Consider the following 12484-nt stretch of genomic DNA (forward strand, 5'->3'; position numbering starts at 1 on the left):
GTCCCTGTATCTGATCAATTAAATCCCATGTCAGGGCTTCATTTTTATTTCTATTTCCTTCAAAATTTGTATCTTATTGCATGGACCTGTTTTCCTGTACAAGATCCAGCATGTAGAAGACTACTGTGCACATTTTTATCTGAACATCAGCTTACTCACCCTTGGTTGTAACAAGAAGTCTGATCTCCTTCATACACAGTTCCTTATTCTTTCATTCAGTCACAAAGCCAGCTTCAAAGCAACTGTTCATTACAGGAAAAATACTGGTGTCTTTTAGAAAATGACAAATCTGGGCCTAAATCTTTTCTGTCGTTCTCTTATCCCTCTGTCAGTTTGCAATAATTCGAAAGAAGCGGTTCTGCTGAGTTTGGGCAGCTAAATGTTATGGTTGTCTCACAGAGAGAATAGCATTTAGCTCATAATAGAAGCTTATTATTTTACAGTTAAAAAAAGCCAGTTCTGGGACCCCATCCTGGATGCCTAAATGCATATGTGACTTAGTTATATAGTGTACTTTGTGTATTTTGGCACAAGAATGTGGTACACAATGATTTTATTTAGCAATGTTTTGAAGAATGTGCCAATTTTGAAAAACCAGCCATTCAAACATGTGACAGAGTTGTGCCTTTTTTTGAAGAGGGTATAAAATTGAGAAATGTTTGCTTGTGATATCTATCCACTCTTTCTAAGGAGGGAATCTTCATTAGCATCTTTTTGTAATTTTCATTTTATAAAACAGTCCATGCCAAACCGGAATATATCATCAAGTAAGGCAAAGCTGGGTAAGCACATGTTTTTTTGTATGTAATAAGAAGTACATGGTTGTCCGAATTCTGTTCAGACTGAAGTTGTTTTGCTAAGCTGCTTTTAACAGAGAGGTTAGAATGAAGGTTTAAAATCAGCTTAAGATCCCTTGTTGCTCGTGAACAATGAGAGGTTTAGGAATCTACTGTTATTCTTAGTATCAAGGGCCGGTCCTTCAAGTCAAAAAGAACTGAATCATCTTGGGACCCAAATAATGCCGTGTTGAGTCTCCATTGGTTACTACAGCAGAATGAGAATTGCTGACATGCAAATTTTACATAGGCTATAGTAGGTTTTCCAACATAATTTCACATCAGCAAATTGGACTATTATTGAAAGAGAGGAAAAGGCTGTGGATTGTTTCTGTTTGGAAAGAAAAATGCTTATTTTCCAAAGTGATTTAGATGTCTATGTTCTGCTGAAATCCAAATGAGAATCTGTAATTCTACTGAAATTGTTAATGATGTACTCACTGTGTTTCTCTTTTTCTTTTACTAATAGATTTCTGTGTGTTTTTTCTAAGTTCTGTACATGTTATACAAAGTAAAAAATCCAAAGTGAGAGAGAGGTAATTGCTGCTCAGGCACCATTTGAAAGCTGTTTCGTAATTTTAAATATCAATGAATGAATACTTGACAAGATTGACTAAAACAGATGTTGAAAGAGTAAAACTAGTCACCATGTAACAGTGTAAAAGGGCTCTAACATGATTCAGAGCCTGTGGGAAATGTGATATGATTGGTTATTGTTGTGTCTGCCAATTAAATAAAGCTCATCAAATTATCACAGCAAATAAAGTCTGTTGCAAAATGAACCCATTTTACTCAGAGCAGACTGTTTAAAGATGCTTTTTGTTTCTCTAAATGCTTTTTTTTTGGTCTGGTAGGAATTAGGAGACCATCCACAATGGTCAGCAGTCCCTTTGACAGGTAATGTGCACGATATGATTTTCTGTGTTCTTTCCCTTGATGTCAAACGTGGACATTTTGAAAAGAACCTATACTTTCCTATTTGTAATGGACATCGTACTTCTAATACAGTTTCATAAGAGAGAAAATAAAAAAGAAAGAGCACCAATACATACTAACAGCACAAAGAATGGATCCTAGCAATGTATAGAAGCATGATAATATCAGATAACAGCTAGTAGACTGAACACTTCTGGTATAAATGCTTCAATGTTAAGAAAGAAATATTGTAGGGATTTAGAGTTCTGGTACTAGTAATCCAACAACTGACATACCGAATAGTCATATCCAGGTTCACCATAACCTCCTGAATATAGCACCTTTATTCCAAAGCATGTAATACTTTAAAATCCATATATATTTTTGTTGTTCTCTGAATACTGCACTTCCCCACAGGTTTGTGCTATGCTTTACAAACACACAGCCAAGACACTAATCCTCAAACCATTAGCTGCAGTTTGGAGACAGCAGCGTCTACTGACGTAGAAACAAGCTGGGGAGCTCAAACCATCAGAGTATAACAGCTGACAAACATTTGCAGCAGGCAGTGGCCCAGCTGGGCCGTGACCGTATGGGTGGCAGCGCTGAGTGCAGTCGGGCTGCAGCCGCTCGCCCGAGGCTGGCGGGGAGCTGCACTGGAGCTGCCCTGGCTGTGCCACTGGACTGCGTTACTGGGTCAGACCTCACCAGCTCTCGGTTGAAGGTTGTATCTTCTCAGTTTTGCTAAGTACTGATCAGACTTCTGGGCAGTAATAGCTTTGGTGCTGAAAATAATTTTCTGATTTTCCTTACTATAAATCTGCTAACTGGTGAAGAAGAAAGAAGATGCTTGCACTTAGGAGCATGGGAGCACAGCTCTGCTTTGTACTCGCTAAACTCAAGTTATCTGCAGAAAGAAAATTCTCCAGCTCTACAGCATAGTCTGCTTTCAGGCCAGATAAAGAGAGTAGGCAGAGCTTCTATTCGCACCACAGAGACAAGGGTTAATGAAAGCCAAGGCCTTTGGGTTAAAATCTGTTCCTTGCTCCCACTGCAACCATTCTGTAGAGTGTTTTATTGTTGGGTGGCTCTTCCACAATTAGAGCAGGTTCACATAACTTATTTATTTCACTGTTTGTGTTTAGACTATTCTGTTGGTTTTGTTTTAGACACAGCTGTGCAGTTGAGTATCTAAGCTTAAAAACACTCCAGGCAAGCAGTTCAGGTTCTGCTATGACCAGAGCACTTGAAACCAAGGATGATGCTGTAGCTAGACAGCACAGTAGGAGAATAATGCCTGTAAAGCCTTTTGCTCATATCTTACGCTGTTTTAGGCTTTCCCTCACCTTTCAAACAGAGTATGGACCTTTTTAAAAGAAGTTATAACATAATTAGAAGAAAATATAGAACCTTAAGAAACCATGCATAAATTTCTGGAACAGACAACTTCTCAACAATTTAATCTCATTTACTTCTGAAAAAAAAAAAACCAATTAAAAAAAAAACAAAACAAAAAAACAAAACAACAAACTAACTGCATTCCGTTAGCTAGCCTCATTATACAGGAACAGGTACCCAACAAAGCACCGAGACTCCTGTTTCTAGTAAATCACCACTTTCCCTTTGCTTTCCTTTTTACTCTGTAATTTTGCCATGCTTCTCAGTGAAAGTACCTTTTTCGTGATAATAAGCAGCCTCCAGCTTCCAAACCCATGAGCACACACCCTCTGTTCCCAAACAGTCTCTGTCCTTCATCCAGCTGCATCACTGAATGCCAGCAGCTTCCTCCAGCCAGTGAACACACTTCAACACCTGTACACTCTGGGTCTAAAATTATTTCTATGATAGCATTTATATATACAGTGCCTTTTTTCCCAAAGCCTTTCAAACAAGCTAAAGATATACATGCTTTGTCCAGAGGTCATTTAATCCACCACAGAAATGCAGCCAGCCATGGGTTGAAATGAAGCAACAGTTAACAGTCCATAGCAATACAAGAGCAGTTTAGGTCAGCAAACTATGAATGCATTTGTTCCCAAAGAAGCTGTTGCTGTAATTTAGGAAAGGAGTTAGCACAATAATTATTTGGTTTGAAGTTTGGCCAGGAGACCAAAATTAACAGCATTCAGACTTTAGGAAAAATGTTTAAGTGTTTAAAATGGCCACAAATGATGTGGACCTAAGTTCTACATGTCATTTGGAAAATGGAAGAGCAGGTCATTTTGCTGTCAGTGGGTCCCTAATTGGTTTGCCCCAGAGCATTTTTGATCAATACTTTCTACTTCTTTGTTTACCAAAGACTCTGTATCCATCACCTTTCAAACCTTCTACATTCGATGCCTTGCAATCCCTTAGTTATAAATCCAGTGCTCTAGTGTGGCAAAAATGAATAAACCAGAGTAACTGTATTGTTGTGTGTACAATGAAAAGCCTTTTTTTTTTTTTTTTAAAGTAGTAATTTTGTCTTACACGTGTGAGGAAGACCAAGAAATTTCCATCCAATGGTTTTAAGGTTTAGGTTTCTGCTAGGAGTTCTTTTTTTCTGCTTTTTCTACTCACCAAAACAAAGAACAGAAAGAAAAGTGTCCTTTGCAACTTAAATTTAAAAGCTGACTGGGGATTTGGATGCCCTAGGATTATTTGAGGTTATCTCAGGTGAGTAATTGTTTCTATCCCTGCCCCATATGGCATAGAGAATCATATGGATGCTCAACCCCTTCACCAGGACATGGAGCAAGGGCTCAGCTTAGCCCTGTTAGTCCATTTACTGAAGGCCCTGCTCCTATGATCATGAGTCAGAGCTGTTAAATATTCTTGACATGAACACAGACAAAACTGACACATGACAATTTGCATAAGCAAAACCCATAGTGCAGAGACAGTTATATGGACAATATTTTTTTCCTAGGGAGCATCCTTCACTCATGGCAATCTGGAATATGCTGCATCCACAGCACTAACACTCTTTGCTAGGCTAGCAGATTGAGATTGCTGCACCAGCAAAGCTGCACGAGTGCAGACTTAGCCAGGCCTATAATCTACTTTTGATCTTGGCAGTAACCTCCCACTGACATAATTGATAGGTCTGGTTTTAGTCATGGTGTTCACAGAGCCTAACATTTACACTCTGACCCATAATCATATTTAGAATATACACACACCTCTTCCTGCACAGAGAATAAAAAGCTGCACAGTACATCTTTCAGGAAGACTGTAAAGATTCCACTCATCTACCTGTAAAGAAAAAATTCCTTTTCAAAGCTTTCCATCATGCTGTGCAGTAGTTGTTAACATGTTGCGAACCTCCTATATATATATATATATATATATAAATCATACAAAGAACACCAGGGAAATAATTAGGATAAAAAAAACCACCTTCCTTACAGCAATCCAGTTATTGAGGAAGTACTGCATGTTACAAGATATTTCTTTCCTCAAACATAATGAAGCTGGAGCAAGCAATGTGAGACTTAACATCTCTGCAACTTTTTACCTCAGAAGGCCAACACAAAGCAGAAGGCTTTTTCAAGTTATTTTATTACAAAAGCAAGTGAGTGATGTGCATGCTTAAAACATGCACTGAGGGAATGAGAAGCTACAAAATATTAAAGTAACTCTAGACCATATTAGCATAGCTTTGATCTGCGAGAACAGTACTGGCAATAAACTTCAGCTTTGTACTGTTTTTTTTAAACTTCACCATAGTTTCTCATAATATCCTTTGTTATGTCAAATCTTAACTTCAAATTCAGCATGCAAATTGCCCCATGTGTTTAAGTCTGGTCCTGATTTATACAAAAACCACATTCTGTTTCTTCAAAGGTTGATTGAACAAAGCCCAAGAACTGTAGTCGTAGGATGCCTTTTTGGTTTCAAAGTTAGCAGTTGAAGTTAAAAGATGTGATGCTTATGTTGCCTATACTTAAAACTGTTATACCATAGTAATCTAGAAAGCTCACCATAAAAATTCCCTAACACTTGTGCAATAAAAATATCATTTAGGGGTATTTTTTGAAGTCCACCCAACTTGTCATCACCAAAGGAGAAGGACCGGTATTCCTTCAGGTGACCAGATTGCCTGCTCAGGGAAAGGAACACACTCACTTCCGAAATGTTCAATTTTCTATAGATCTGAGTTTCTGTCACTCGAAACAGGACAATAAATCTTGAAAGAAATTGAAAAATGAAACCTTTTTCCCAGTAGACATCATACTAACCACTGTAGTTCATGCACTTTCAAGGTATTTATGGTGCATATATATATATATATTGTAGTAGCTCCTCCTTTGGCAGCCCAAATTTTTAAGGCATTTTATTCACTTTCTTCTGGGACTGAAAGTTAATCTCCTCAGGAATCAGTCTGTTCCAGAAAAGGACTGCATGGCATTTTGCTATTGCTTGGGCAGGAGGTGACTGGAGCTCCACAGTCCTGACTAACTTGGAAAGCCAGGGGTCAGCTGCACCCCAGGACCTGCGCCAGAGGCACCACCAGCCCCGGAGCAGAGAGCACCATAGCATCAGCATCGCTGCACCTGGCTGGGCAGGATTCCAGCACAATTCTCCAGCCACACATTGGCTTAATTCTTTGTGATACAAAGTCAATTCTTTAAAAGTCAGATTTTCAAGGGCTTTGCTTCTCTGTACGCACGAGTCTTAATGCACCTGGTTTGCCTGGGCAAAATCCACAACCAGCTTCCCTAATAGAAGAGCACCACTCCTATTCATAAGCACCAATGAAACTAAGCAACTTGTAGGGAGGTACTTTCTTTCAGAAATAATGATATGAATGGACATTTAACACTTGAATTTTCCTTATTTGGCACGTTAGGAAACTGCCAGCATTACACAATGTCAGCCATGATCACATCAGTAGTAACTGGGCCATGAAATTCATTACTAGCAGCTATCACTATGAAGCCAAGTGTTTAATATAAAATTGCTTACACAGCTTTGACTTAGGAAATCACATGCACTGAAAGAACAAGGAAATATCATCTAAATATTTATTTTTCAAGTTATTATCTAAATTAGTTGTTTTCATATTCTATTGTATTCACTTTTGATAAGAACTTCAGGTAATTTTTTCTTCTAAGTAACGGTTTCATCTTCTCCCAGAAGTTTTTTGTTTCATTTTACAAAATGAAATCATCACCATTTAATCCAGACTAATAGCTTCCCTGACAGTGTATCAGTAAAATACAGGGATACATGGATCAAAATGTAAGCCAATACAAACAGAATACCGTATGTCCAAACCTGCCCTAGGCTGCCAAAATTCCTAATGAAGCCTGGCTGCACACTATATGCTCCATATTGGTACTGATGGTTCTCTAAGGACTACAGCTGTAGTCATCTGCAGTGATACAGCCTGGATAGCCTTTGCTGTGAAATCTAAAATGTGATACACGTATCCTGGAATTCCAAACAAGACGTTAATTTCATTATGTATTTTGTTCCTCTCAAAGGGAACAAGTATTACAATGCAGGAAACCAAGCCCTGAAACAGGCAAAAAGGATATCGAAAACCTACAGGTAAACCAAAAAGGATCTGGAAGCTACACCAGTTCTTTGCAGTAGACCAACTCTGCCTAAGTCTAAATGGAAAAACAAAACTATATGTAAAGATATATGTTCATGCATCACCTTAAACCCCCTCTTAAAGAGTGATTCTTCTTGTAATTACCCTATTACCAAACTCTCACTTATTTTGAAACTGATTATTTTCGGAGGGAAGGAATCAGAAGTCTATTAAAATCAAGAATATTCAGTACCTTTGAAAGGCAGACCTGGGGTTATGCCAGTTCAAATATTTGAGAACAGTTCTTATAGTATTTCTTTAAACGTTCAGGATTTTTGCTACTGTGAAATTTTCTAAGACTAATTCATAACAAAAATTATCATCACCTCACTGGGATCCCTAAGGACACTTCTAATAGCTTTTATGCAAACTTTTCTTTTTTTCACTAAGAAGCATTACAGAAAAATTATGCACCCATCTCAAAATTTACATTTATATATGATCTATAAAAGCATAATGGCATCCTGATCTCCTGATTTGAATTTCTTCTGCAGAAAAAGGAGTGGGAAAATTTGACATTAAATGTTCTGCTCAATACTCAGCCTTAAAGTTTGAGTAAATGACTCATTTGAATTTTCAGGTTAACTTGTCTCTTGACAAATACCATACGGAATGGACAGGCAAAAACAGAGGTAGCATTTTGAGGAATTTGTTTGCTGCCGTTTGGAGACTGTCATTTCAGAGCAAATGGAATTCAGTTTTCCCTTTTGCAATAACAAAACCACATATTTGAAGAGTAATAACTTTTGTACAATTTCACATGGTAATTTCACTAATCTGTAACAAACAGAATGGAAGACATGATTAAATAAAATCAATATGGTATGTGGTTGTCAGAAACACAATAACCTCTTTTTCTAAAAAAAAATAAGAGGATTAGAACAGTCCTGCAGTTCTATAAAGAAAACAAACAAACCCAGCAACAACAAAAGAACCCAAGCAAATAACTTCTCAACTTTTTAGTTACAAACTGTGTTTTAAATATGTTTCAGAAATAAGACTTGTGGTACTGAGTAAAAGTGCATCTTTATTAGACCTTCTGTATCAAAATGAAATGACTGTAATTGTAATGAATTATGCATTTGTGTAATGCACCAGTAACACAACACCCCTCCAACAGTCCCAGAGTTGATTACAAGAAGCATGTACGTGTAACTCAGTGATGTTTTAGAAATAGTACCTTAGAGGAAGATGGTTTAACCAGAGAGAGTACAGAATTTGATCTAACAAATATACAGTGTAAAGCATTTATCCAATGCTTTGCCAAACTTTTGAAAGTGTTTAGTGCAATAACTTCTGAGTTCCACCTCCCTTTCTTGTTTTCTAGAGGAGGTGAAAGTCCATGAATAGCAAATTCCGACCTACCATGAAAGGGCTCGTTTTTCTCAGTCACCTTTTATAACATTATAGGAAATCACCCTAAGCCACTGGTGCAAGTTTGAAAGCAACGTGTTAGTGTACTACAACAAAATAAACATTTCTAGTTACATCTGGATTTTAGAGAATTATCTTCTACAATATACCTTATCACTGAAAAACACTATCCTTCACATTTTTAATGAGGACGGGGACCAAATTCTTCAATGTGTCCAAGAAGTAAAAATATAAATTACAAAAGAGAGAAAGAAGAAACCAAGAACTGTTTGACAGGAATGGTTTATGCACCCTGTTTCATGCAAAACAATAGGGAAATTGCTATTATCAGTTAATCATTGCTCACATATAGGTGATTCCTAGAAGGTCTCATTCCCCATGCTAGACACTACACAAACATACAAAAATACTCCTTTTGTCCAAAAATGTTTTGAGCTCTAAGGCAAGCTTCTAAACTCTGTCTTTAAAGTGGCACCACAAAAGATGAGCTCAAGATGTGTAAGACTGATTTGGATACAGGTTCTGATGTAAAACGGCCAACCCTGCAGGTTTCAGCCCAAGCTGGCTTCCTGGATTAAACAACGAGAAACAACATTGCCAAAAATTTCACAGCACTAAATAAATGCAGCTGAACTCTGTATTTCCCTCCAGTCCCCAACGCCTCTTACCTGAGGTTAGCATTTGCAGTGGAATATGTCACAAATGCAGAGGAGTACTCTGCAGATGCTTGGTACTGCAGCCCCTCTATGCTGCTCATTGTTTTTATCCTGAGATGGAAGGTGGTGAGAAGTAGCTGGAGACCCACACACTCTGTAGTCAGGTTGTCTCTCTTCAGACACCTGACTTCTTTGGAGAACATCTCCCTGGAGCCAGGTGGTGTGGTTAGACTGCAAAGGCACACCTGAACTGGCACAGGTAATTCTGTGGGGCCTTTTACTTCAAATCAACAGAGAAGATTTCATTTCCTTTGCTCATTGGAGGGGAAGACTTTAGTGAGTGATGATCTACACAAAAATAGAGATGCATAGATTCACCTCATGGAGCATCTTAATTGCCACAATCTGCTGTGTATCTGCAGTAGCATAAGCTGTGTAGCCCTGGTCAGGGCTATGGCTGTGGCAGGTGAAGTAATAAAATAAATCAAAATATGGATTGCTATATTTTCCATATCCACTGTGGTCAGAAAGGAATGGCATATGTCTGTCTTAATTAATTTGTGCTACCATGGCCAAACTTGCCAGGTAACTTAGTTTGAAAAGGTAAACACTTCTCATGTGTCCGAATATGTACCAAATATGGATCTCTCTCCCAAGGTACACGTAAGCACTAGTAGCAGGATCATTCTCTTTACATCTGGTTTGTGTGCCATTGCATACATACAGTTTGGGGGTATAGAACATAGCTGAGGTGTTTACGTGAAGCTGATCCAGAACTCGCATTTCAAATGTGTGTTCCTGCACTGCCAGATTAACTAGCTGTCAGGCATGAACTGCAGAGCAGATTGGACCATCTGTGAGGGAATGTGATAAGAAAGGTTGTGACAAGAATTATTTCTCTGCAGGAAATTTTGGTACAAGATGCCAAATGGAATTTGGAAATAAATTAAAAAATAGTAATAATTTTAAAGTTATAATTAGAACGCAGAAGAGAAAGGAATACATAGAAGGGCACTGAGCCCTGCTTGAGCTAAGCTCATAAAATCTCAGGAGTAATAGCTAGCTGCCTGGTTACCTGCTCTTCCAAGGGCTGGTGGCAGGGCACTGCAGGCCAGCGGTGGCTGCTTTGGGTTTCATGCCACAGTGCAGAGTGAAGAAACCCACAGACATGGAGGTACAGGTCCATGGTGCCACAGCAAGTGTGGGCTTAGAAAGGTCTGCATCCTATAGATAAGCCCTCTGCAACAGGGCTCTTCATCTCCACAGTAAATGCATTTTAGACTGACACCAATTTGTTCAACAAATAACTTGTCATCTTTTAAGGTTTTGGGAAAGACAACTATCAAGATCCTCACTCAGAAGCCCTAGAAAAAGAAGCACAGATTGAAAGTGCAATCAAGGGCAAGGCAGAGGTACAAACTCATGCCAATGCAGGAACCAGAGCAGAAGCAGGGAGCCTGTGTGCAAAGAAGTCTGAGCTTACTGTTGGCTATAACAGCAAAAAAAGCTTTTAGTTATCTACTGCAGCAGATGATGAGGCCACAGCCCTCTGCGGTGGGTGCCATTGTTTTGCTGTAAATGGATCCATGGCACACCTCACCTTTCCCTGACAGCAACCAATATTTTCTCAAAACCTGCAGAAAGTTGATCAGCCCACAAGATTGTAAAAGACAGGCAAGAACTTTTGGGAGCTATTATTTTCATTAGAAAGAGAATACATCTGCCCTGCTGAACGTGCAGAATCCCCATGGATGTGGGGAGGCGATGGGAGGATGCAATGTCCCACTGCGAAGGAGCAAAGCTGAGCTCCAGCCAAACAGCACATGGAATCGCTGTTTGCCTCCCTGCGTTTGCAGTCTGCCCTGCTAATGTGTGTGGTCTAAAAAACAATAAATCTGAAATTAAAGTTTTTGATGTAGGCACATATAACTGTGTGTGGGAAAATGTATTCTGTTAACATTTATGTTCGTTTAACAGGCATTCATTTCCAAGTGAGTTCTGAGATATAAAAATAGCAGAAATATGCAAGGGAAAAAGATGTTCAACATTTTTTTAAGCTTTGCTCCCATCTGCTAGATTGAAGTATTCAATTAGATACAAAATTATTACTTTGACTTATATAGCACCTTTCCTTCAGAAAATACAATGTCAGTTACAGAGGATTTGTTCAGCCTCACTATACTCTAGAAACATAAGTACTATTAGACTCCCTTTAGCAAATGGGACATCCGAGCCATTGGCAAGTTGAGAGAATAACCAATGAGGTAACAGGAAATTAGGGACACAGAAAGAAGCCAGATCCAAACACCTCATCCCGAATGTAATATTTTAAGCACTAGATACAATGTTCCTGCTTCTGTTTTTAAGCTAGATATTGTAGAATTGTTTAAAGAGATTTCGCAAAAGACAACAAAACTATTCAGAACAAAACAGCTCAAGAAACAAGAAGGCTACTTTTCATCACTTTTTCATTTTCCAACCTGTAAACAATATTAATGATGGCATTAAACACATCTGCTTTGGGGGTATTTTTTTTAACCAGTTTTGCCTGATGCTGCACAGGACACAGTACATTACATTCCTAAATGAACTCCTTTTAGCAGTAAACAATACCACCGTCAGTGGGAAACATATGTAGATTGCTTGAAAACCTCATAGGCAGGTGAGCTTGAACCACAGGTCGCCAGTGCTGGGCAGGAAGTAAACAATAAGGGAGAGAATTGCCAATAGATAAAGATGCAGAAAGAAATACAATTTGTTCTCAGCGGCATGACCTATTGGAGACAGAACAAAAGCAAAGACAAAACAGCTGGAAACTACAATACTTATTGTCATGCTATTAGCTTTGGTCATTAATAGGTTATTGTTCTTGTTGTTTTTTTAATGCATAGCACCAATCCTTGCTGACCTGCTGTAGCTGGGCTGAATCTCTAAACCACGCTTCTGGAGAACAGGCCAACTTCCTCTTTCCCTTTGCTGTTCACAAGAAAGGTAACGACAGCAGAAACTTACAGCACCTTGCGCCATTGGCTTCAGCCTTTTGCTCAGCTTCCTCCCCAGAGCAAAGGCACTTCTCAAGCGCTGTGTTGGACAGAGCTTCATAAAAGCTACAAGCACAAACT

The 12484-nt window shown here is 38.7% G+C and overlaps 1 protein-coding gene across 1 annotated transcript in view; it reads left to right on the plus strand.

The window, feature by feature from the left end:
* Nucleotides 1-655: 655 nt before the first annotated feature.
* The window catches only part of LIPC (lipase C, hepatic type), a gene marked incomplete at both ends in the record, with an annotated part of 70274 nt that continues 58445 nt past the window's right edge, over nt 656-12484 (plus strand). The window contains one exon of the mRNA XM_080350974.1: nt 656-804. Within this exon, the coding sequence (XP_080207100.1) occupies nt 656-804 (149 nt within the window). The remainder of the gene's footprint in view (nt 805-12484) is intronic.

This window comes from Nesoenas mayeri (assembly GCF_963082525.1).
Source record: "Nesoenas mayeri genome assembly, chromosome: 11".
Classification (NCBI taxonomy): Eukaryota; Metazoa; Chordata; class Aves; order Columbiformes; family Columbidae; genus Nesoenas; species Nesoenas mayeri.